The sequence below is a fragment of the Somniosus microcephalus genome, chromosome 12 (genome assembly GCF_052327205.1).
Source record: "Somniosus microcephalus isolate GS21.2 chromosome 12, FLI_Smic_1.0, whole genome shotgun sequence".
Taxonomy (NCBI): domain Eukaryota; kingdom Metazoa; phylum Chordata; class Chondrichthyes; order Squaliformes; family Somniosidae; genus Somniosus; species Somniosus microcephalus.
Genome location: NC_140998.1, coordinates 70282054 through 70304332, shown reverse-complemented (window position 1 = coordinate 70304332; position 22279 = coordinate 70282054). Strand labels below are relative to the sequence as shown.

General features: G+C 44.3%; 1 protein-coding gene across 12 annotated transcripts in view; it reads left to right on the top strand.

Annotated features, from left to right (window-relative positions):
• The window catches only part of ppp1r13bb (protein phosphatase 1, regulatory subunit 13Bb), a 127834-nt gene extending 109120 nt beyond the window's left edge, over nt 1–18714 (top strand). For all 12 annotated transcript variants that reach the window (XM_086003083.1, XM_086003088.1, XM_086003087.1 and 9 more), the window contains 5 exons: nt 4787–4924; nt 5052–5185; nt 13636–13802; nt 14841–15040; nt 17349–18714. In XM_086003083.1, the coding sequence (XP_085859209.1) occupies nt 4787–4924; nt 5052–5185; nt 13636–13802; nt 14841–15040; nt 17349–17390 (681 nt within the window). In that variant the 3' untranslated portion in view covers nt 17391–18714. The remainder of the gene's footprint in view (nt 1–4786; nt 4925–5051; nt 5186–13635; nt 13803–14840; nt 15041–17348) is intronic.
• The last annotated feature ends 3565 nt before the right edge of the window (nt 18715–22279 follow it).

The following is a 22279-nucleotide window of genomic DNA, read 5'->3' as shown; positions in this document are numbered from 1 at the left end:
ATGGGCATTTTTTAAAGCTGCATTTCCTGGGACTGAATAGCATAGCAAATTAGGATACTGTCCATTCACTTTTAAATCTTAGATTTTAAATCCAGCCCAGGCTGATGGATGCAAATCTCTTTGCTGGCTAGAAATGTTCTATGTGAAATAAGTTTGGATAGTTTCAGCTGGCTATGTGCCCGCAAGACATGCCTGCCCCTAATTTGGCATTAAATTGGGAATCTCTCTTAGCCTACAAGTGTGCCTGATATGGGAGGTAGAATTGATATAGCAGAGGAGCTCTTCTGAGTTTGGGAGCGAATAAAGCGAGGTTTCACTTTGCATCAAGCCACACTGATGTGGATATCATTTCACAAGTTTTGTCCAAAACACTAGAAATCTTGATCATTGCTATTAAAGAACATGTGACTGAGAATTGTCTCTAAAGTGCAAGGTTCAGTCTGTATGTATGACTGCTTTCGATGTATGTAGATGATTTGGACTTGGACAGGGAACACAATATTGACATTTACTGATTACACAAAAGTAGGAGATTTGGCAAACGGCGAGGAATTGCCAGATAGATGACTGGTACAATTTACATAGAAATTCATAGAAGTTATAATGCATAACTGGCCATTTGGCCCAACCAGCCCATGTCGACGTTTACCTTCCATGCGAGCAATTAATGCAAGTCACATCCCTTCATCCTTTTCCTTCATCCATCTATCCAATCTAATCTCGAATGTTGCCACAGTTTCTGCCTCAACCACTAATTCTGGAAGTGAATTCCACAGCTTTATAACTCTGTGTAAATAAATTTCTCTTGCTCCCTGCACACAACTCTGTCTTAAAGTTTTATGTAGACTCAACACACAATACTGTCTTAAAGTTTTATGTAGACTCATTACCTCTTGGCTTTTATATCTTTATTACCTTGTGATAAAACCTAGAATTCCATTAGCTTTCTTTACGGCCTTATCAACCTGAGGTGCTGCCTTTAATGTCCTGTAAACCTCCAGTCCCTCGGCTCTTTCACAGCACTGAGCCTGCTTCCATTCAGAGTATAATTACTTTTCTTTAATCAAAATGCATCGCCTTGCACTTTTGTCACTTCTTAGCCCATTTCCTTCATCTTCTCAATATCTCTTTGCAGTTTCCTATGGGTTTCTAAAGAATTAACTATACCTCCTGTATTGGTATCTGTAAATTTCAACACCATTCCCTCTAGGATCCAAATCATTGATATACATGTTGAACCAAAGTGGCCCCAGAACTGAACCCTGTGGGAGGGGAAACTGCCCTTAACTCCAACTCTCTCTTCCTTTTAACCATGTTTTTAATCCAGTCCCCCAATTCTATACTCTTGTACCCTCCAGTAATCTCCTGTGTGATACCTTGTCAAAAGGTTTCCAAAAGCCCATGCATACTACATCCACTACATTTCCTCCCTATACTGTATCTGTTAGTTCCTCCAAAGAATTCTGAGGCATGTCAAGCACGATTGTACCTTCTAAAATCCATGCTGAATACTTTTATTTGTCTCTTTATCTAGATATATGGTAATTTCATGCTTAATTACTCTTAAAAAAAAATAATAAAATTACTACCACAGATGTTAAGCTAACTGGCCTGTAATTACCCAGATTGGCTCTGTCTCCCTTTTTAAAAATGGGTGTTACATTGCCCACTCTCCAGTCCTCCAGCACGCATTCACGCTCAAAAGAGCCCTGAAATACAATTTCTAGGGCCTCTAATTTCTTATCTCCCTCGCTCAGGACCCTAGGACCTATCCTGTCAGATGCTGGAATTTGTCATCCCTTAGGCTAATTAACTTGTCCAATGAATAAAATACTTTATTGTTTTGTTTAATGTCTTGTGAAGTTTTTCCCTCACGCCCCCTCTTAGCTTTTTATCCTGTTCTTAACCGCTTTCCTTATTTTTGAATATTTTCCTTCAGTTTTTTCATTGTTATTCCTGTAGTCCTTACCTGTCCTATACTTCAATTTTAATTGGTTTTTAACCTTTTTATTATCCATGGCATCTTGAAACTGCTAGTAGTTTGCTTTCTAATGTAACCTGTGCCTTTGCAATCTCTTTTTATAAAAAATAAAAAAAAAAATTTTAAATCCCACTTGTTGCTCTACAGACCTGTGTGCCAATTTCTTCTTCCACTTTGCCTCAGCTAGCTTGCTCCTCATATTTTTCTAAAATCTGCCCTGATCCAATCTGGTGTTTTAGTTTTTGTACTGACTTTTTCCCCTTTCTAGTTGGATCTTAAACCTGTGGTCAGTGCTCCCAAGGTGTTTACTCACATTTAGTTCATCTACCTGATCTATTTCATTACTCATACCAGATCTAGCAATGCTCTGTAGGCTTATTAACATACTGCTTGAGGAATGAGTCCTGAGGAAAGATTTTAGGAATTCCATTTATTACACTGTCCTAACCAATAACTGGATAGTTAAAATCTCCCAGAACAATAATTTTGATATTCCTACTCCTCTCAGATTAGAGAGACTGACTGCAGATTTTCTCTTCCATTTCATTACCACAATTTGGAGGTCTGCAATGTTGCAAGCCCTTTTTTAATCTTTCAGATACATCCACTTTGACTCTGTACCCCTCTGTCTACACCAACCCTCTCTATAGTATATATTCCCTCTCTTATCAATATTACCGATATGTCTCCTTTCTTAGCTTTTCTATCCCTCCTAAATATGCTTATTGCAGAGAAGTGTGAGGTGATGCATTTTGGGAGAAAAAGCAAAGAATGAGTGTATATACTCAATGGAAAGACATTGGAGATTGGAGGAACAGTCACTCAGGCTTCATATACATAATTCCTTGACCGTGCAATGGATCAAGCCATTGAAAAAGCCAATAGCATTTTGGGTTTTATGAAAAAAGCAAAGAGGTAACCATAATTTTTTGCAAGGCCGTAGTTAGCTCACATTACAACAGTGATATTTCAAAGGTACAGGAAACTTTCGATTAACCGGCCCCTAAATAACCGGAAATGTCAGTTAACCGGCAAAATTCAGGAGTAGGTTCAGGTAACTTGTATTTTTTTTACTCCATTTGTTGCTGTGCAAGGGTATAGCTGCAGCTGTTGCTAAGCTACAGACGCTTGCAACTTGTGCCGATTATTCTGAAGCTGTTGCTAAGCAACAGGGTTTGAGCGTTCGGTTATCCGGAATTTTTGATGAACCGGCACCACGTCGGTCCCGTCCGTGCCGGATAAAAGAAAGTTTCCTGTACTTTGTTGGCTATGAATACTCATGAAACCCACTATATAAATGCAAATTAATTTGCTCTTTCTCTTCCTCGGCCATAATTGGGGTACTGTCTCTAGTTTTAGGCATGTCATTATAGAAAGGACATTGAAGCCATAGGGAGCATACAGCTTGGATTCACCAGGATGATATTTGGGATAAGCGAAACTATAGTTAATGAGAGGAGACTTGTGATACTGGGACTATTTCCACTGGAGCAAAGAAGGCAAAGGGGAGATTTAATAAAGGTTTTTAGGATTACAAAGGCTTTGTTAGGGTGAACAAGTAAAGACTGTTTCCTCTGGTTGCAGTGTCTGTGATGAGTCATCGATTTAAAATTGTGACTAAGTGAGAACAGATGTTAGGAAAAATGTCTTGTATAGAGAGTTGGTAAGCATGGTTGAGATAAGGGAGAGACCATAACATTTTAAGGAAAGAGTAGGAAACTTTTGAAGCCAAGGCAGATATAGGGCTATGGGAAGACAGTCTTGATCCCCTGCTCTGTGCTGAATTAGCTGTTCTCAAACAGGGTGCATTGTGGGTGCTACAGCTGGCCATGGCACTGTTGGGTTAGTGAAGGGAAAATTGGAGGTACTGTACCTATCAAGCAGGGGAAGGGTCAAAATTGGAAAACAAAACTAGGGGAGTGGATATTTTATAGCTTGTTCTGTTGGATTTAGATTTACATAGAAACATAGAAGATAGGAGCAGGAGTAGGCCATTCGGCCCTTCGAGCCTGCTCTGCCATTCAACGAGATCATGGCTGATAATCCAAACCCTAGCACCCGGCCCCTACACCGACAGCCATCCCACCTATCCCCGTAACCCTGTAACCCCACGTATTTAATCCCCCCTAACACTAAGGGTCAATTTTTATCATGGCCAATCAACCTAACCCGCACATCTTTGGACTGTGGGAGGAAACCGGAGCACCCGGAGAAAACCCACGCAAACACGGGGAGAATGTGCAAACTCCACACAGTCACCCGAGGCCGGATTTGAACCCGGGTCCCTGGCGCAGTGAGGCAACAGTGCTAACCACTATGCCACCGTGCAAAAAAATTGAGGGAATGTAAATTGAGCAACTCATTTGTTACTGATATTTACAGACCAAGACGATGAAAGGGCAGTACTTTATCACCACATACTGTGTCATGTTATGTTAAATCTTGATATTGGATTAAAAGTGGATGAGTTTAAAATGATTGCTTAAACTAAAGGGATTTTCTTTTTAAACAGTTGGTAATCTATTGAACATACTATTGCAGTGCAATAAACCTAGACTTCAGTTTTAATCAGCATAAAATCTGGAGATACTTTTATCTAAAGCATATAACTTTAAATACTGCAGTAACAGTTTTAAGACAAAGCCACTGTGTGTGACTGTTATTACTTTGCAACCATTTAAGTTATCTCCTTCACTGTTCCCTCCCTTACAGAAAGCTGTTGCTAGATAGCCATGGGAAAATGAGCTTCCAATTTCTATTGTGCTAATTGTTGCATTTTCTTCTAATATTGCTGTCTTTCCTCAGATTAAACGTACAAATTTAAAAAAGCCTGATTCAGAGAGGACAGGTTGTGGGATGAGGGTAAAATTCGATCCTCTAGCTTTACTCCTAGATGCTTCTTTAGAAGGAGAATTTGATCTTGTGCAACGCATCATTTATGAGGTAGCTTTTCTACATCATTTTTGCATTGTCATTTGTTACATTCTGCATTTGAAGTTCCTACATGATAGAATGTAATATTTTAACAGTTAGTTGATATGTTCACTCAAAGTTATTTGTTTTTGGCCAGGTTAATGATCCCAGCAGACCTAATGATGAAGGGATTACACCATTACACAATGCAGTGTGTGCTGGTCACCATCACATTGTGAAATTCCTTGTTGATTTTGGTGTAAATGCAAATGCAGCAGACAGTGATGGATGGTAAGCTTTATGAAAATTTAAATTTAGTGTTCTTGTTGACATGAATATTGGTTGAAATTTTTTTTTTGCAATGTAGTCAAATAAATGTTTAGACCAATAATAAAAACAGAAAATGTTGGAAATACTCAGCAGGTCAGGCAGTATTTGTGGAGAGAGAATCAGAGTTGATGTTTCAGATCTGTGACCTTTCGTTAGAACTGGAAAAAGTTGTAGATGTATCTGATTTTAACCAGGTGCAGAGGCAAGGAAAGAACAAAAGGGACGGTCTGTGATAGAGTGGAAAGCAGGAGTGGTTAAATGCTGCAAATGGGAATTGCAGAATCATCAACAGCTGCCATGTGAAAAAATAGGGGCGGAGGTTATGGTCTGAAATTGTTGATGTTGAGCCCCGAAGGCTGTGAAGTGCCTAATCGAAAGATGAGGTGCTGTTCCTCGAGCTTACGTTGCGCTTCATTGGAACAGGGCAAGAGGCCGAGAACAGAGGTGTCCGAATGGGAGTGGAGCGGAGAATTAAAGTGACAGGCGACCGGAAGCTCGGGGGTCACCCTTACGGACTGAACAGAGGTGTTCCACAAAGCGGTCACCCAATCTGTGTTTGGGCTCCCCAGTAAGACTGCATCATGAGCAGCGAATACAGTATACTAAATTGCAAGAAGTACAAGTAAATTGCTATTTCACCTGGAGGGAGTGTTTGGGGCCCTGGACAGTGGGAAGGGAGGAGGTAAAAGGGCACGTGTTGCATCTTCTGCGCTTGTACGGGAAGGTGCCGGGCGAAGGGGAGGGGCTGTTGGGGGTGATTGAGGAGTGGACCAGGGTGTCACGGAGGGAGTGGCCCCTTCGGAATGCTGAAAGGGGAAGATGTGTTTGGTGGTGGGATCACACTGGAAATGGTGGAGGATGATCTGTTGAATGTGGAGGTTGGTGGGGTGAGAGGTGAGGACAAGGGGAACCCTACTGTGGTTCTGGGAGGGAGGGGAAGGGGTGAGAGCAGAAGTGCGGGAAATGGAACGGACACGGTCGAGGGTCGTGCCAACCACGGTAGAGGGGCATCCTCGGTTGAGGAAAAAGGAAGACATATTGGAAGCACTAGTATGGTAGGTGGCATTGTCAGAACAGATGCGGCGGAGATAGAGAAACTGGGAGAATGGAATAGAGTCCTTACAGGAAGCTGGGTGGAAAGAAGTGTAGTCCATGTAGCTGTCTGAGTCAGTGGGCTTATAGTGGATCTTTGTTCATAGCCTATCCCCAGAAATGGAGACACAGAAGTCGAGGAAGGGAAGGGAAGGGAAGAGTCCGAGACGGACCATGTGAAGGTGAGGGAAGGGTGGAAATTGGAAGCAAAGTGAATGAAATTTTCTAGTTCAGGGCGAGGGCAGGAAACTGCACCAATACAGTCATCAATGTACCGAGGAAAAAAAGGTGAGAGAGGGGGGGACCCGTGTACGACTGGAAGAAAGAATGTTCCACATATCCCACGAAAAGGCAGGCATAGCTAGTCCGAGATGGACCATTTAGCTCTTATTGTATTAATGTTTAGACCAAGCTGATTGAATCTGTCATCAGTTCAACTTTAAAGCTTCCTATATAATTGTAAATTTCTATAATGCATACACGTAAAAGTATCCAATGAGGCGGTCTAATCTAGACTTGCAATTTTATAAACTCTGACCTCCTGTGCACTTACTTTCTCTTTCTTACCCCCCCACCCTGTTTCACCACCGGTGGCAGAGCTTTCAGCCACCTTCAAATCAAAATCAAATCAAATCAACTTTTATTGTCATTGTTAGTGCACAAGTGCAGTACAACGAAATGCAGTCTCTCTGAACTGGAACGCCTTCCCTTTTTCTTTCTCACCCTTTTTTTTCTTTTTCTCTCTCATTCTCCGCTTTCTTTCTCTCCTCCCTCTCTCCCATTTTTCTCTTTTTTTCTTTTTTTCTCTGTCCCCTTTTTCTCTCTCCCTTTCTCTGTCTCCATTTTCTTTCTCTCTCTCATTAAAAACCTTCTTTAAAAGCCACCTTTTCAACCAAACTTTTGGCCACCTCCTATTTCTCTCATTGGCTCACCATTTGTCCCCCCCCAGCCTGGTAAAGTACTTTGGGATGTTTTCCACATTAAAGACACTGGCCTAGAATCTAATTCATTGACGCCACTTTTGGGGCGCTAAAGTGGGGCGTCCGCTAAAGTTTGCGGCTGCCGCCAAATCTATGCCACTTCTCCGATATTCATTAGCTTCGCCCTACTAGTTCGGGCGAGCGCTAAAACTGCTGCTGGACGCCTCTCTTTGGGCGCTAAGCCGGAGGTGGTGATCGATAGCGCCGAGGCCGGGCGCGGCGCAGGTGCGGCCATCTCGTGATTGACAGCAGACACCCTGGCGCCGGCCAGCTCTTAAGGGGGAAGGGTCGACTGTGTCTGCTGCCACGCCCTGGATAGTGGAGCCCTCCAGCTAGGCCTGAACACTGCTGCTGGACCCAAATAGCGCCTGAAGACATGGAGAAGGCCCGTGAACGTGCGCAGCGCTTCTCAGAGCGTGATCTGAGTGTGCTGCTTGCTGCTGTGGAGAAGAGGCGCCATGTTTTGTACCCGGACAATGGCAAGAAGGCGACGGTCCGCGTCTACAGGAGAGCCTGGAGGCATGTCGCCAGCAAGCTGTCAGCCAACAGCGACGTCCCCAGGACCGGTGCCCAATGCCGCAAAAAGTTAAATGACCTCACACGCATTGTCAGGGTGAGTACCCTTTCCAATGACCTCCTCATCCTTGCATGTGCACCTCACATTATGGGCAAAGGGACCTGAAAGCTCTAATGGCCAGCCTTCATCCAGCAGCTATGGGACAGGCATGAGCATCAATTGCACATTCTGCACTGAACACACTGGCCAAGCTATTCCACCATGGGAGGCAGTGCACACCAGATCATGGCGACACACTGGCCAGGCTATTCCACCATGGGAGGCAGTGCACACCAGATCATGGCGACACACTGGCCAGGCTATTCCACCATGGGAGGCAGTGCACACCAGATCATGGCGACACACTGGCCAGGCTATTCCACCATGGGAGGCAGTGCACACCAGATCATGGCGACACACTGGCCAGGCTATTCCACCATGGGAGGCAGTGCACACCAGATCATGGCGACACACTGGCCAGGCTATTCCACCATGGGAGGCAGTGCACACCAGATCATGGCGACACACTGGCCAGGCTATTCCACCATGGGAGGCAGTGCACACCAGATCATGGCGACACACTGGCCAGGCTATTCCACCATGGGAGGCAGTGCACACAAGATCACGGCGACACACTGTACTTAGAGGCCGTCCTTTCTCTTGCAGGCCAAGCTGGCGAATAATCGCAAGAGCCGGACTGCGACCGGGCGAGGCCGACCCCATATCCAGCCACTCACCGACCTGCAACATCGCGTGGAGCGCCTCATGGGTGGCCGGGTGATTGGGCCCGTTGCATGTGGAGATGCCGACCCTGTTCTGGGCAGCAATGGTAAGGACATCACCTTTTGCACCTCTCTCGACCCACTTGCGCTTCAGATCTACATCCTTTGCCACTGTCCGACCAATGCGCTGAATGCCACCACTCATGCATCCCGCACTGACGCCCTCTCCTCACTCTAAAGCTACTCTTGTGCCTTCCTGCCTTCAGATGGTCAAGAGGAGGTCCCTCAACTTGCCAGTGACAGACCCTCCGAGGAGGAGCAGGAGGAGGAGCAAGAGGAAGGCGGCCCATCAGGGGAACCCTCAGCCGTGGCCACCCAGGCCAATGTAGGGGACACGTCTTCCCTGGAGGGCAGCGTGGCGGAAGTGTCGAAGGGGAGGGGAGCTCCTGGGACCTGCGTGCTGCAGAAAGGCGGGAGGGGGGTGGAAGCTCGGCGGCCTTCTCCCCAGAGGGGGGATGCGTCGGAGGGGAGTCCAATTGCTGGGCCCAGCGGCCTCCAGCAACGCAGGAAGGGTCGGCCAGCTCGGCGGCCTTCTCCCCAGAGGGAGAGTCCGGCCTCCAGTCAGGAGATGCTGTTCGCCGAGGAGATGGAACGCCTTGAAGACTTGTCCGCGGACTCGGAGCGCCGGCACACGGAGCTCATGGCGGCAGTGACACGGTTGCCTGAGTCCATCGATTCCCTCTCTCGGAGTGTGGCCGAGTTCGGGCCCTTAGAGGCCACCAGTCGGGCGGAATACCGGGCAGATCTGTCAGCGACTGGCCAGGTCATCAGTGGTGCCGTCCAGTCACTGGCTGCTCTGCTGCGGTCAGTGAACAGGTCAACACGGGCACTCACTGCTGCCACACTCGCTGTGTCAGCCAGGCATCGCCAGGGCACCCGGCGCGCTGCAGCAGCACAGCGGTCTGTCCCTCGGCAGATTGGTGCGCATGCTGCAGTGCTGGCCCGTGCGAGTGCCAGTGTCTCTGGCGACCAGCGAGCGCCTGCCATCCGCCAGCTTGCTGCCATTCCTCCAGCCGCCACTGCCACTCCCCCAGTGGAGCTGCCAGGAGCTGCTGCAGCGACTGATGCTGGCCAGCCACAGCTGCAGCAATCAACAGCCGCCCGCTCGACGGCCAGACCTCGACTAGGCCGACCCCCAAGGGCTTCTGCCGTCACGACATGTGCCCCTCAGGAGCCTGCCCCCAGCCTTGCAGCAGCCAATGGCCTTACTTTGAGGCGGAGCAGCAGGGCGGGCAGGGGCTACCCAAAGATGGCCAAGGCATCGCCCTAGCGGGCCAAATAGTCGAATGTGTGGCCATTTGTGTTTGTTTCTTGAGGCCGAGAATTGGATGTTTGTTTTTTGAAGGCCGATGATGTGATGTTTGTTTTGGACGAAGGCCGAGAATGACGGCCATTTTAGTTGCCCTATTTTGTTAATCCTCTCCAGGTTGTGGGAGCGAGTAATGTGTGTGTGTTTTTTGGGGGTTTCGTCTGTTTTTGGTTTTCATGTGGGAAGGGCCCAGAGTTTGTACAATAAAGCATTTTATTTATTCACATTGTCCATGTTTGATCTTTGAAGTGTTTGTTGCCTTAACCGGCTGAGGGCTTGCGGAGCGGCTGCAATCATGTTCTATCATTGGCACAAGCCGTTCCCTGACAGGGCCTAGAAGTGACGTTCAATAAGCTGCCGACGGGCGGCCCTTGGACCTTGTGCGTCCCTCCTGGGCTGGTACTCGTCGTCCTCGTGCTCCTCCTCCTGAGGTGGTGGACCAACGTGAGGTGGCAGTGCCTGAGTCCTGCGGATAGCCAGTTTGTGCAGCATGCAGCAAACGACGACGAATTGGGAGACTCGATCCTGCGAATACTGGAGGGCTCCCCCGGAGCGATCGAGACAGCGGAACCGTTGCTTGAGCACGCCGATTGTTTGTTCTATGAGGTTCCTCGTTGCTTGATGGCTCTCATTGTATGCCTCTTCAGCAGGGGTCGTGGGCGCGCGGAGCGGGGTCATGAGCCAGGTGCACAAAGGACAGCCTTTGTCCCCGATAAGCCATCCTCTTGGGGGAGGCTGTGCCTGGAACATGTCAGCCACAGTTGTCTGTCGCAGGATAAAGGCATCGTGGCTGCTGCCTGGAAAGCGGGCATTGACAGCTAGGATGCGCTGCCTGTGGTCACACACCAGCTGTACATTGAGGGAATGGTAGCCCTTCCGGTTGCGGTACTCCTCGGCATGCTCAAGAGGTGCCCGCAAAGCCACATGCGTGCAGTCAATGGCGCCCTGCACCATGGGGAAGCCCGCTATTCTTGCAAACCCCACTGCACGCTGCTGCTGCTTGTCCAGGGTCATGGGGAAGGAGATGAATTGATGTCTCCTTCTGAAAAGGGCTTCGGTCACCTGGCGGATGCAGCAATGCACGGCGAACTGGGAGATGTTAGCGATGTCCCCAGTAGCGGATTGGAAGGAGCCGGAGGCATAGAAGTTGAGAGCCACCGTCACCTTCACTGCCACCGACAGAGACGTCCTGCGCATCAGCTGTGGCTGCAGATCTCTCTGAAGCAGCCGGCAGATGTCTGCAACCACCTCCCTTCGGAATCGCAGCCTCCTAACACACATCGCGGCAGACATAGTCAGATAGGAGGTCTGCTGGCGGTATACCCTGCGTGGGTAAGGCCTCAGTTGGCGACGCCTGTTGCCCCCTCTGCGTCTAGCCAGGGCTGCCACTCTCTCACGGCGTCTGTAAGCCCTTCTGGCATAAGGCTGAAATTCAGCGTTGCCACCCAATGCAGCCCCCATTATATGCTGGCAAACACTGAGCTCTGAATGAAGGCAAAGCTAATTGGTAAGCTCTGGCCTGAGCCAAAAATACCTGTCCAAGTGTTGGTCCAAACCAGTAAACTCTCCTCCTTGGTCTCTGTCCAAAAAACCGTTGCACAAGAGTGAATGCTGCAAAATGGCTGGCCTTTATACTGCTGGGTAAGTGCCCTTTAATTTGCGCTCCCCGCGGCCCGGCTGGCCTGTGTACCGTTCCACTTCACAGTCGCTCGGGCCGCCCGGCGCACAATGGGCCGGCGCGAGTGAAGTTCCGGTTTGGGGCGCACAAAGGGCGTTGCACTATTAAATGACATCATGATCTGCGCGCGCAGCAGGGCGCGCGCTAAGACTTTGCGCCGGCGCTAAATGTGTCCTGAAGTTGGGGAGAGGCGCAGATCGCGCTGCGCCCGGGCGATAAGCGCCTAGCGCGCGAGATCTACTCCTCCTAAGGCGCTAACGGCTGGCGCGCCCAACTGAATTTCTAGGCCACTATTTTAAATGCAAGTTGTTCTGCCTCATTGAAATCTTCAGTTTTATTGCGTAAGTGACTCCAGCCCAAATACTCTAGTGGCATTGCTTTAGGGCAAATGATGAGATGGCTGGTGGTGCAACTTCAAGTAGCGTGGTTATATGTGCCATATGCTCAGTTCTCGGTACATACTGTGCCAACAGAGGACAGTTGTGGGGTATATTTTGTGTTTAGAAAATTTTAATTTCCTTTTTGTTGGAATTAAATGCAACAAATTAAAATGCCTCCCTCCAGTAAATACATTTCCATTGAGTAAAACATAGGATTGTTGGTAAATACATGGCTATATCCATACCTTCAGTGATGCTTTGTGTGGTGTATGTAACCGTTCCACCTTTAAGAGAACTATTTTAAGAGATGCACGACTTTATCTTGGCTGCTGTATACTGTGATACCGGTGGTGACCACACCGGTATATAAGTGCTGTGTAATGATTTATTGGGCAGTTCAGCCTGACCTCCGACTAGTAAAGACCTGTTGAATTTACTCTTGTGGTCTGTGTGCAGTGATTCTTATTAACCATAACTAGAACACACAGACTTAACACTTTGGGGAAACAAGCAGTGTGGTAAAATTGTAGCTGCCTCTGCTCCTCCTGAGCTGTTTGTAGGTAAGTGAATGCCGAAATAGGATTTACTTACAAAATGAGTTTGACAAAGTATGTATGTGGGCAGAATAATGGCAGATGAAACTTAATACAAACAGGTGGAAAATACTGTACGTAGGAAAGGAAGAGGTGCCATATGTACTCTGGTGTTGCAATAGCTGAATGTGACTTGGAAATCTCAGTAGTTTCGATATTAAGCATGTCCAACCAGTGCAGAGAAACAATCAACAAAACAGTAGACTATAATTTAGAGGAAATAGTGATCAAACTGTAGAGTACTATGGTCAGACTACCTCGAATACTGCATTTAGTTCTGGACATCGACACACCAGAGATATTCAAGTGCCAGATGCAAAGAATAAATGCAAGGTTGTGTTCGTAATGACACGAGTGTAATTCTGTGGTACTAAATTTTCTAAACTGTTATCTTCTATACGGGAAGAAAATCTGGTGTTACTGCTTGCAGGCTTTCTCAATTGGGAAAGTTCCAAAAATAGCTGATGTGTCTTGGCCGTTCCCTGGCTAGCTGCTATTAAGGTGAGGAATTTGTATGTTTCCTGCTCCTCGACAGTCCTTGCACTCGCATTTAATTCAAAGGCGGTGGCTGGGACTCGAATCTGGCCAGCATCAAGCCTCTGAATAAATTAAGTACAAGTTCTGCAACAGGTGTTAAGAGCAAAAAGTACAGTGATTAATGCGCTCTCTTTCCTAGGGAGAATAGTTCCGTTTGTATTTACTTCTCTTTCCTTTCCCCTGCGCGCCCCACTCCCCAGCCATCCTCCCACAGAGTGATGTTCCCCTTTAAGTTTTATGATCTATATATGTTTCCTGCTGAAGTGATTATGATGCAAGTCAAATTCATCCCGCACATTATAACTACAGGGTATTTGGGGGAATTTTTAAGCTGTGTAATTTTAAGGACAATTAGGAAAGTTGTCCCCTGTAGTTAAATAATTATGGTCTTCTACGTGTGGAAATATGATTTACATAGTTCTAAGACTGTATGCTTAACTAACTTGGCATATCTGAGTGATTTTAGTCTGGAAGTTGTCTCAAACTGTACTGCTGTCTTCTCAGGACACCACTACACTGTGCTGCTTCCTGCAACAGCGTCCAACTCTGCAAACTGCTTGTGGAATCTGGCGCTGCTATTTTTGCCGCTACTATCAGTGATGTTGAAACAGCAGCAGATAAATGTGAGGAGATGGAAGAAGGCTTTGTACAGTGCTCACAGTTCCTTTATGGCAAGTATCTGTAAACTTTTAATTCTTTTACAAAAATGTATCATCTTCTTTTTGTGCGTATGCTCAACCTTTTTTTTAAACTTTGTTGTCAAAATAAACTAAGCAGTATTTAATGTTGCAATATGTTCACTGTCAGTTTATCAAGTTTCTCTGCCATGTGTCAAATGTTCTATCTCCACTAGCCATACACTGAGCCACTGCAACTCTAACCAATATCTAGATTGACTCACTGATCTTCTCCCTCCATGATGGTGTTCAGTCTCTGCTTGGTGCGCCTCTCTCAAGCTTGCTGTGATCAGGAACTTGTCATTTGGGGACATATACCAATGTCAGATTATATGTTCAATGAATTCATGCACCCAAGACATTCCTGCCATTTTTCCTTTTACTTTTAAATGGTTAATGTAATACAAAATTGTAAATGAGTTAAATGTGCAAATCAGTGTCATCCTTACAGTATCTAAAGAAACAAAGGCCTTAATTGTGTGGTAATGCTCGTTTCAGCCTACTGTTCTGCTTGAGGCATCAAGTCAAACTGTTAGGTCAGGTTTGAGACTGGAGGCCACTTGAACATATCTGCAGTGGGCAGATTTCATTTTCTAAGACCACTTATTGGATTACCACTTGACAGCAAAGCATTCCTTTTTTGAGAGGGGAGAAGAGGGAGATTTAAAAAAACACAATTTCTGGACCCATTCAGTTCCAATTCTAGGATAGAATTTAAGTTAAATGTTAAGTCCAGAGACAATACTGTCCTGTTCTCTTAACTGTATAAGAATGTATATGATGGATACTTGACGTTTTTTAAAAGCCTATATGCACATATTAGCATTTATAGGTACTGTTATAAATGGTCATGAAATCCTCGCGGTAAGCTTTTTAAAAACTATGCATGTTTGAATGCACACTTTTGGAGGGAGGCAAAAAACGTGTGCTTGATCTTCTAAGTAGAACTATATAGCATACATTTTGTACAATGACCAGCGACATGTTTGTCCACTGCTGAGGTAATTGAGAATTATTTTCAACCCACCATAGGAGTGCAAGAAAAAATGGGCGTCATGAACAAAGGTGTGGTTTATGCTTTGTGGGACTATGAGGCCAAGAATAGTGATGAATTATCATTCCATGAAGGAGACCCTCTGACAGTAGTGAGGCGTAAAGATGACAATGAAACAGACTGGTGGTGGGCTCGTTTGAATGACAAGGAAGGCTATGTTCCTCGCAATCTGCTAGGGGTAAATATAACCTGAATTTTCTGTAACTTTATAATTATTCAATAAAATGTAGTAATAGTGCGAGTGAAACAAAAATAACTTGCGGTAATACCAGCTGGCGGGGACATATAAGCCAGAGGGCCCAGACAAATATGGGACTCCTGTCAGGGTCCCCATGCAAATATGTTTCATTTAAGCATAGTATATTGTGATATGATTTGAGTTTAATGTAAGTGTGGTATATTCTGATACTGTTTATCAATGCAGTGTGTAAATGTTCTACAGGCCTATATCTTCATGCATTTTACTACACGTTTAAGTTTTAGTGAATCGGGGTGGTGTTTAGTGTGGAGGGGAGGGGCCCGAATGTTCTTAATTCAACTCTGTCAGCTGATCAGATCAGTAGCTAAAGAGACTGGAAGACAGTAAAAGGTTAGATGTTAGTTAGGGAAATCCTCTTGGGGACAAATCCCAGAAAACAGAAGTTGGTGTAAAGAGCGAGCGCCATAATTGAAGAAATTGTAGCCATTAACAATGGGTGCACCATTGAATTTTACAGGTCAGTTATTAGTTTGTATGTGCTGCTGATCCATGTGGATCTTTAGTTTTTACAGTGTACTGTATTTGTAGAACCATTAAGATGAATTACCAAATCATGCTAAATGTTACAAAGGGAGATATCATCTGTACAACTGCAATGATTCTCATCAGACTTTTGCTTTTCAAAACTGCTGATTAGAGGCAGTCTAGAAACAGATTCAGTGTAAAATTCAAAAATGACCATGACATTTCTCTCCACAATCCTCATTCATGATCTGATTAGTACTAAGCTGCATGATGCTGCAGAGAGATTTCTATAGTACTTTTAACTAGCACAGGACGGAATAAAGAAAATTAAGAGACCTTGTAATTATACCCTTTACCTCCCTTTTGTAATTAGGATTATGGATCAATTAAGTTTTGATTACTATAAAAGTCAAACATTGTTGCTTTGGACAACAAATACTGACTTAGGTTAAATAGCAACAGCTTAGTACCGAGAACGAGAATGCAAGAAAATGTAATGGCTAGTCGATGTAATCAATTTATATTTTAAAGTTGGGACCTGTATTAACATATTGTATTAAAGCAGCAAGTACAGAGTGCCCCTGATGGCTGATAGAGTTTATCCAGTGAGTAGATGAGCCAGAGACCAAGGAGACCCAAATTTGATCAAAAAGAATTGGCATGGGGAAAAAGTAGCATGTGTAGGTTTTCTATAGGTGTTAAACTATATAAGAGTTTTAATCTAATTTGTTTCAAGAGCATTTATATTGACAGTTTAATTGCCAGAATAGTAATATGAAAAGGAAAAAGTTCATTAATGTGTTTGAATGTATTTAGCCACTTTTTCACTCGCCGTCGTCATAAGATTGGTTTAGATGAACAGGTAATTTACGAATAACTAACAAATTATGTTTAAAAATGTAGGCCAAACAGATGGCAGAACATTCACTTTAAGGTTTTTATGATGGTGGAGTTTTTCAAATTATCCAAGTTCAAACCTAGTCTTGACTGTCTTTCAAACTGTACTGCAGGTCTAGTTTGCTGATGTAATGTTTGGCGTGTGGTGGGGTGGAGATGGAGGAAAATTAACTCGGAGAAAAATCTTTGCACATAGCCGACTTCAGACTGGATTGTTCCAATGCTCTCCCGGCCGGCCTCCCATCTTCCATCCTCCATAAACTTGAGCTCATCCAAAACTCTGTTGCTCGTATTCTAAACCACACCAAGTCCTGCTCACCCCTGTGTTCACTGACCTAAATTGGCAGGCCACCAACGCCTCAATTTAAAAATTCTCATCCTTGTGTTCAAATCTCTCCATTGCCTCACCCCTCCCTATCTCTAACCTCTTACAACCCTCCAAGAACTCTGTTTCTACAACTCTGGACTCGTCCATCCCTCACCATTGCTGGCCGTGCCGTCAGCCGTCTAGGCCCTAAGTTATTCCCTCCCTAAATTCCGTGTCTCCACCTCTCTCTTTTAAGACCCTCCTTAAAACTTTCCTCTTTGACCAAGTTTTTAGTCACCTAATATCTCCTCCTTTGGCGCTCTCTCAATTTTTGTCATCTTATGCACCTCTGAAGCACTTTAGGATGTTTTCCTATGTTAAAGGTGCGGTATAAGTGCAAGTTATCAAATCCAGAGTAGTATTAGTATTGACTGTCGGGATGCCCACGGCTCAGACTGTTTTAGCTTTCAGCTGAAGAAAAAAGTACAGTAGTGTAGAAAGTATAACATGGATAACATAAACCATAATTTTAATGTATAAATTTTTGTTTTGTTACAGTTGTATCCTAGAATAAAGCCCCGGCAGCGCTCTCTGGCTTAGAATTATTCTTAAGCCCTCCTTCTGATCAGAATCTGGAGCAGACACAATACACTACAGAATGGAGGTGTCCTCCTCCCAGACGAGGAAATAGATATTTATGTACTGTGATTTGGATATGCAGTAGTTTACGGTGCTTTTTCTCTGAACAAAGTTGCATTGCTACATCCGAAGAACACACCAACATAAACATGCACACGCGCACACACACACTTGCACTCATGCCTGCACTCGCACACCTACGCGCACGCACAGAGGAAGTGGCGTTATCTGAAAACCAGATGACCTAAGTATTGTTGGTATGTGGCATGCTTGGCTGGTAATGGTGGTAAGGGAAACATTTAAATGTAACTTTCATTGGTTTCAGAGAGGAAGTTATAATGGTTTATTGAAAGGCCATGTGGGTGGACTAGCAAAGTTTAATTTGGTTTTGTGATAAATCGAACTGTTCAAGGATTACGAAATGTATGCTTGGACATGAAGGAAGAATTTTAAGCAGAGTGGTAATGCTGCAATTTTGAGATGAACAAGGGTTTTAGTATGGTGAGTGCACTGTCTAAGTTGTTTGAGGTATGTGAAGTGTATGTGACTAATGGAGCGATGGATGTGAGAATGAGCAGAGGATATTGTCATCGATTAACTTCTGTCTCTTATGGAAATGATGCAATAACTTTCACCATGTTTTGGTGCAGAACACTACAGCACTTCATTGAAATAAGTATTCAAGTATATTTCTATATTAAAGAACCTTTCATTTATTTTTCCCAATTACATGTTTCTTTTTGAAATAAAAATTCTAGCCATACATCCTAACAAATGATGAGTTTATACATATAACAAAACAATCTTTGGCTTGTTTACCATGTTTCAAATCTCACCTTTTTCTTAACTAGCAGTTCTGTTAACTGAGCACAGTGTAGTATTGAATGTAAATATTGTGATGTATAAGATTATAACAGTGATGGGCTATATTATGTATGACTAAGTGACTAAACTGTAATTTTTTTCATAGTTGATAGTAATGCACTGCTTAACAAAAGTGTTATGTAAACGTGCACAATAAAATACAATGGCATGAATGGCATTTTGCAAATTATATTCATTCTATCTAATGAATGTTCAGAGGTCTATGGCCATTTTAATTTATAATGACTGGCTAGAAACCAGTACTTAATTGAAAGCTTAGGAGTTTGGTGTTGACGAGTGTTTTTTCTTTCCTCATTCCCCTCTGGGGGAAAAAACCCAAATTCCTAACTGTCTGTAAATGTCTGAATTGTTTTGCATTGTACCAGTAAACTAATTAAGCAGCCATATTTGCTTAACTCCACTGTGTGCCTAGAATAGTTTTTCTTGGAAGATAGCAGGTGAAATGTTATTGAATAACAAACTGATAATCTGGTTAGTTGTGGGAAAATTCCAGTTTTTCCAAGGATACCTGTCCTTCCAAGTTTTCAGCCAGAACTGATATATTCTCCCTATTCCATCTCTACTGCTCTACACCAAAGAAATTTCTCCTGCAGATGGGCAATTCTGTTGGGCTAAATTTTGCTGTAGCAGGGCATCTAACGGTGTCTGCTGTTTGACTTGCCCTTGCAGGTTTAGGTTATTACATTTTTTGTAGGGCAACTTGCTGATAACAGCGCAATGAGGGAAACAGGGCATCTGGGACCTGAGTGAACAGGGAAAGCAACTGTGTATCTCCTGAACCACAGTGAAAGATTGTGAAATCAACACCTCAAGGACCGAGAAGCAAGTGTAAATTAAAGTGGGTGAATGCAATGTCAAATTGGGCACAAAGAGAAATAGATAAGGAAAGTAAGATTGGATTGAGAGGAAAAAAAGAGATGATAAAATGAAAAAAAATTAAATCTTAAAATTAAAATCTGAAGGAATAAGACTCTGAACTTGGAGTAGTTAATTTTCAGTGCCAGAGGTTGATTAGCATAATTAACACCACATCGTTTAAAGGGTATTTGAAATGACATAATTTACCTTTCTGTGGCGAGTTTAGTTTGTGTCTACTGTGCAAATACAGCGACTTCACACCATTCAATGCATTTCGATAGTGAGGCAGACAGCGGGATGCCGTTTTCACAAAGCTTAATGGTGGAGTAGTGCAACTCGGACAGCAACTTTTGGATATCCACATGTAACTGCCTGAAGTTGCTGTACCATTTGCGCGTAAATAACAGCGAGCGTCATTAGCCTCACCATTATTTTGAGAGCACGACCTGGCCCATTGTGACAGACGAGGCTACTACTTTCTTTCTCCATTCCCCCCCCCCCCCCCCCACCCATTGAAAATTTGTATCGAGCAGTTTGTGTGTAGCATAACATGAAACTTGTAGCCAAGGAGTACATTGACTATGGTGAACTTGGCCAAAAAGCTTTGAATAGCAGGAGACATTGTGGTTTTTTGGGTAGGGAAAATAAAGTGGGACATTTCCCTTCCAAGTTCCAGTGAGACATGAAACCGTGTATTGTCTGAATCCAAACATAGCTGGAAAACAATTGAGGACGTTAGCTCACATTGCATCCATTTTGTGTTCATTGGCCCCACTCGCGACAGGATTCATCAGCCACCAGACTCTGCACAAAGCACCCACCTGTAGGAAATGTATCCCTTCATTTGAACACCTACTGGTTACAGGTGCCCCATCAGAGGTTGTTTAGTCAATGAATGTTCAGTTATAAGGTGTCTGAGTGGAATTTCTAAGAGTTTTTCTTGAATATCAACAGTTTTTTCCCTCTTTTTTGCTTGAGATTGCTTTCAGGAGATAGTGCTGCCAGGGGATGGGTGGATGTACTGTCCTTTGGATCAGATAGGCTTGAGGGACACTGATACTCTGCTCTCTCTTTTCCTATATTCTGTCCACTATTCCCTCTAATCTCAGTGATGATGAAACTTAGAGGATGAGAGCCAATTGTATATTTATGACAGTTTGCTTTCCCCAAAACATTATGGTTTATTAATCTAACTCAACCAGGAGAGAAATTGTATTTCCACTACTTATGGAACCCAAATGTACAGATGGTTATTGGATTTTTCTTGGTTGCCAGAAACATCACATTTATAAACAGATTCAATTGCTTGTACAGTATGGCTCGCTGAAATTTTTAATTGTCTTTACATCTTCTGACAAAGAAACATTGTGAATAATGATCAGAGAACTGAATGTATTTGTTAGATATATTGGTCTCTCCACTGGATCTGTAAGACTGTCCCTGGATGCTGTCTGGCACCTATGAACCTTAAAGATGTTCATTTCATGCCACATTCTCCAATGCTATAGGAAGTGGCAGGAAAATATTAACAGTACGGTGGCATAGTGGTTAAGCACTGTTGCCTCACAGCACCAGGGACCCGGGTTCGAATCCGGCCTCGGGTGACTGTGTGGAGTTTGCACATTCTCCCCGTGTTTGCGTGGGTTTCCTCCGGGTGCTCCGGTTTCCTCCCACAGTCCAAAGATGTGCGGGTTAGGTTGATTGGCTATGATAAATTGACCCTTAGTGTTAGGGGGATTAAATACGTGGGGTTACGGGGATAGGGTGGGATATGTGTTGGTGTAGGGGTTACGGGGATCGGGTGGGATATGTGTCGGTGCAGGCTCGATAGGCTGAAATGGCCTCTATCTGCATTGTGGGGTTTCTGTGATTCTGAGAGTACCAATTGCATGTCTTAGACTTCATTAAATGTCATATAGCAAAATACTGCGGATGCTGGAAATCTGAAATAACAGAACACGCTGGAAAAACTCAGCAGGCCAGGCAGCATCTGTGGAGAGAGAAACAGTTAACGTTTTAGGTCGATGACTTCTGACAAAAGGTCTTCGACCTGCAACATTAATTCTGTTTCTCCAGGGATGCTGCCTGGCCTGCTGAGTTTTTCCAGTGTTTTCTGTTATTTCATTAAATGTCTCCCTTGCTGAGATAATTAGCTGCTCCCTGGAGATTCTTATTGAAGTGTACCTAGACAATGGCCTGGGTTTTGTGGTCAGTGGCAGAGGAACGGCCCGCGTCCTTCACTATGCTGAAAGCTGCCCACAGAGTTTTTGCGGGATTTTTACCATAGTCTTACTGTCATCTGGCGTCGGAGCCAGCACGGCGCCTTCTACAGTGGATTTGTGATGTCTGTGAGCAGGTAGAGCAACAGCAAGGCTCTTCAACTAATCAGATTGAAGAATCCTCACTGAGACATGCAGAGTTTAAACCTGGAAGTATAAAGCAGGAATTCTAAATTAGATTTAAACCGTGTACAGAAAGCAAAATAAAGATTGGGAAAGAAAGATGGGACTAAGAAATAAAAGACAGAAAAAGTAAAACAATTTTAAATAAAATTCTCCAACACTAATTAATTAAATTCTGAAGGAATGAGACTCCACAAATTTTCAGGGCCAGAAAGGTTGTTTGGCAGTAATTATGACTGATCATCAATATTCCCCATAATTTTTTTTTGGGTGTGTGGCCCATTCACAGAACTTTAACATTGCAAAAGCCGGTCTTGACCTACGTGACCACGCAGTGTATAGAAAATGTTGCTGATCATGCTGTTAAAAATTCACTTACACCTGAATTCACCAGCTGTAACATTGCCATTTTTAGTAAGTGCTGCAATTTTATGCTCTTGCATTGATTTCAGTCTGTTGGTGAGGTACTGTTCTAGTTCACGCTGTGGAGGATCAGGGTTACTGGGACTTGATTTCCGCGTTTAACTGCGCCTGTACATACTGCGGAGGTTGCTATCTGATTTACTCCATAATGGCGAGCACTATTGGCCTCAGTTATTCTTAATGCAAAATCCTGGTCAAAGTAAATAGTTGCACAACACGGTCTCCTGATGAAGCTGGAGGCAATGTAATTCTAGTGTTGCCCTGCACAGTTCTCCAAGGTAC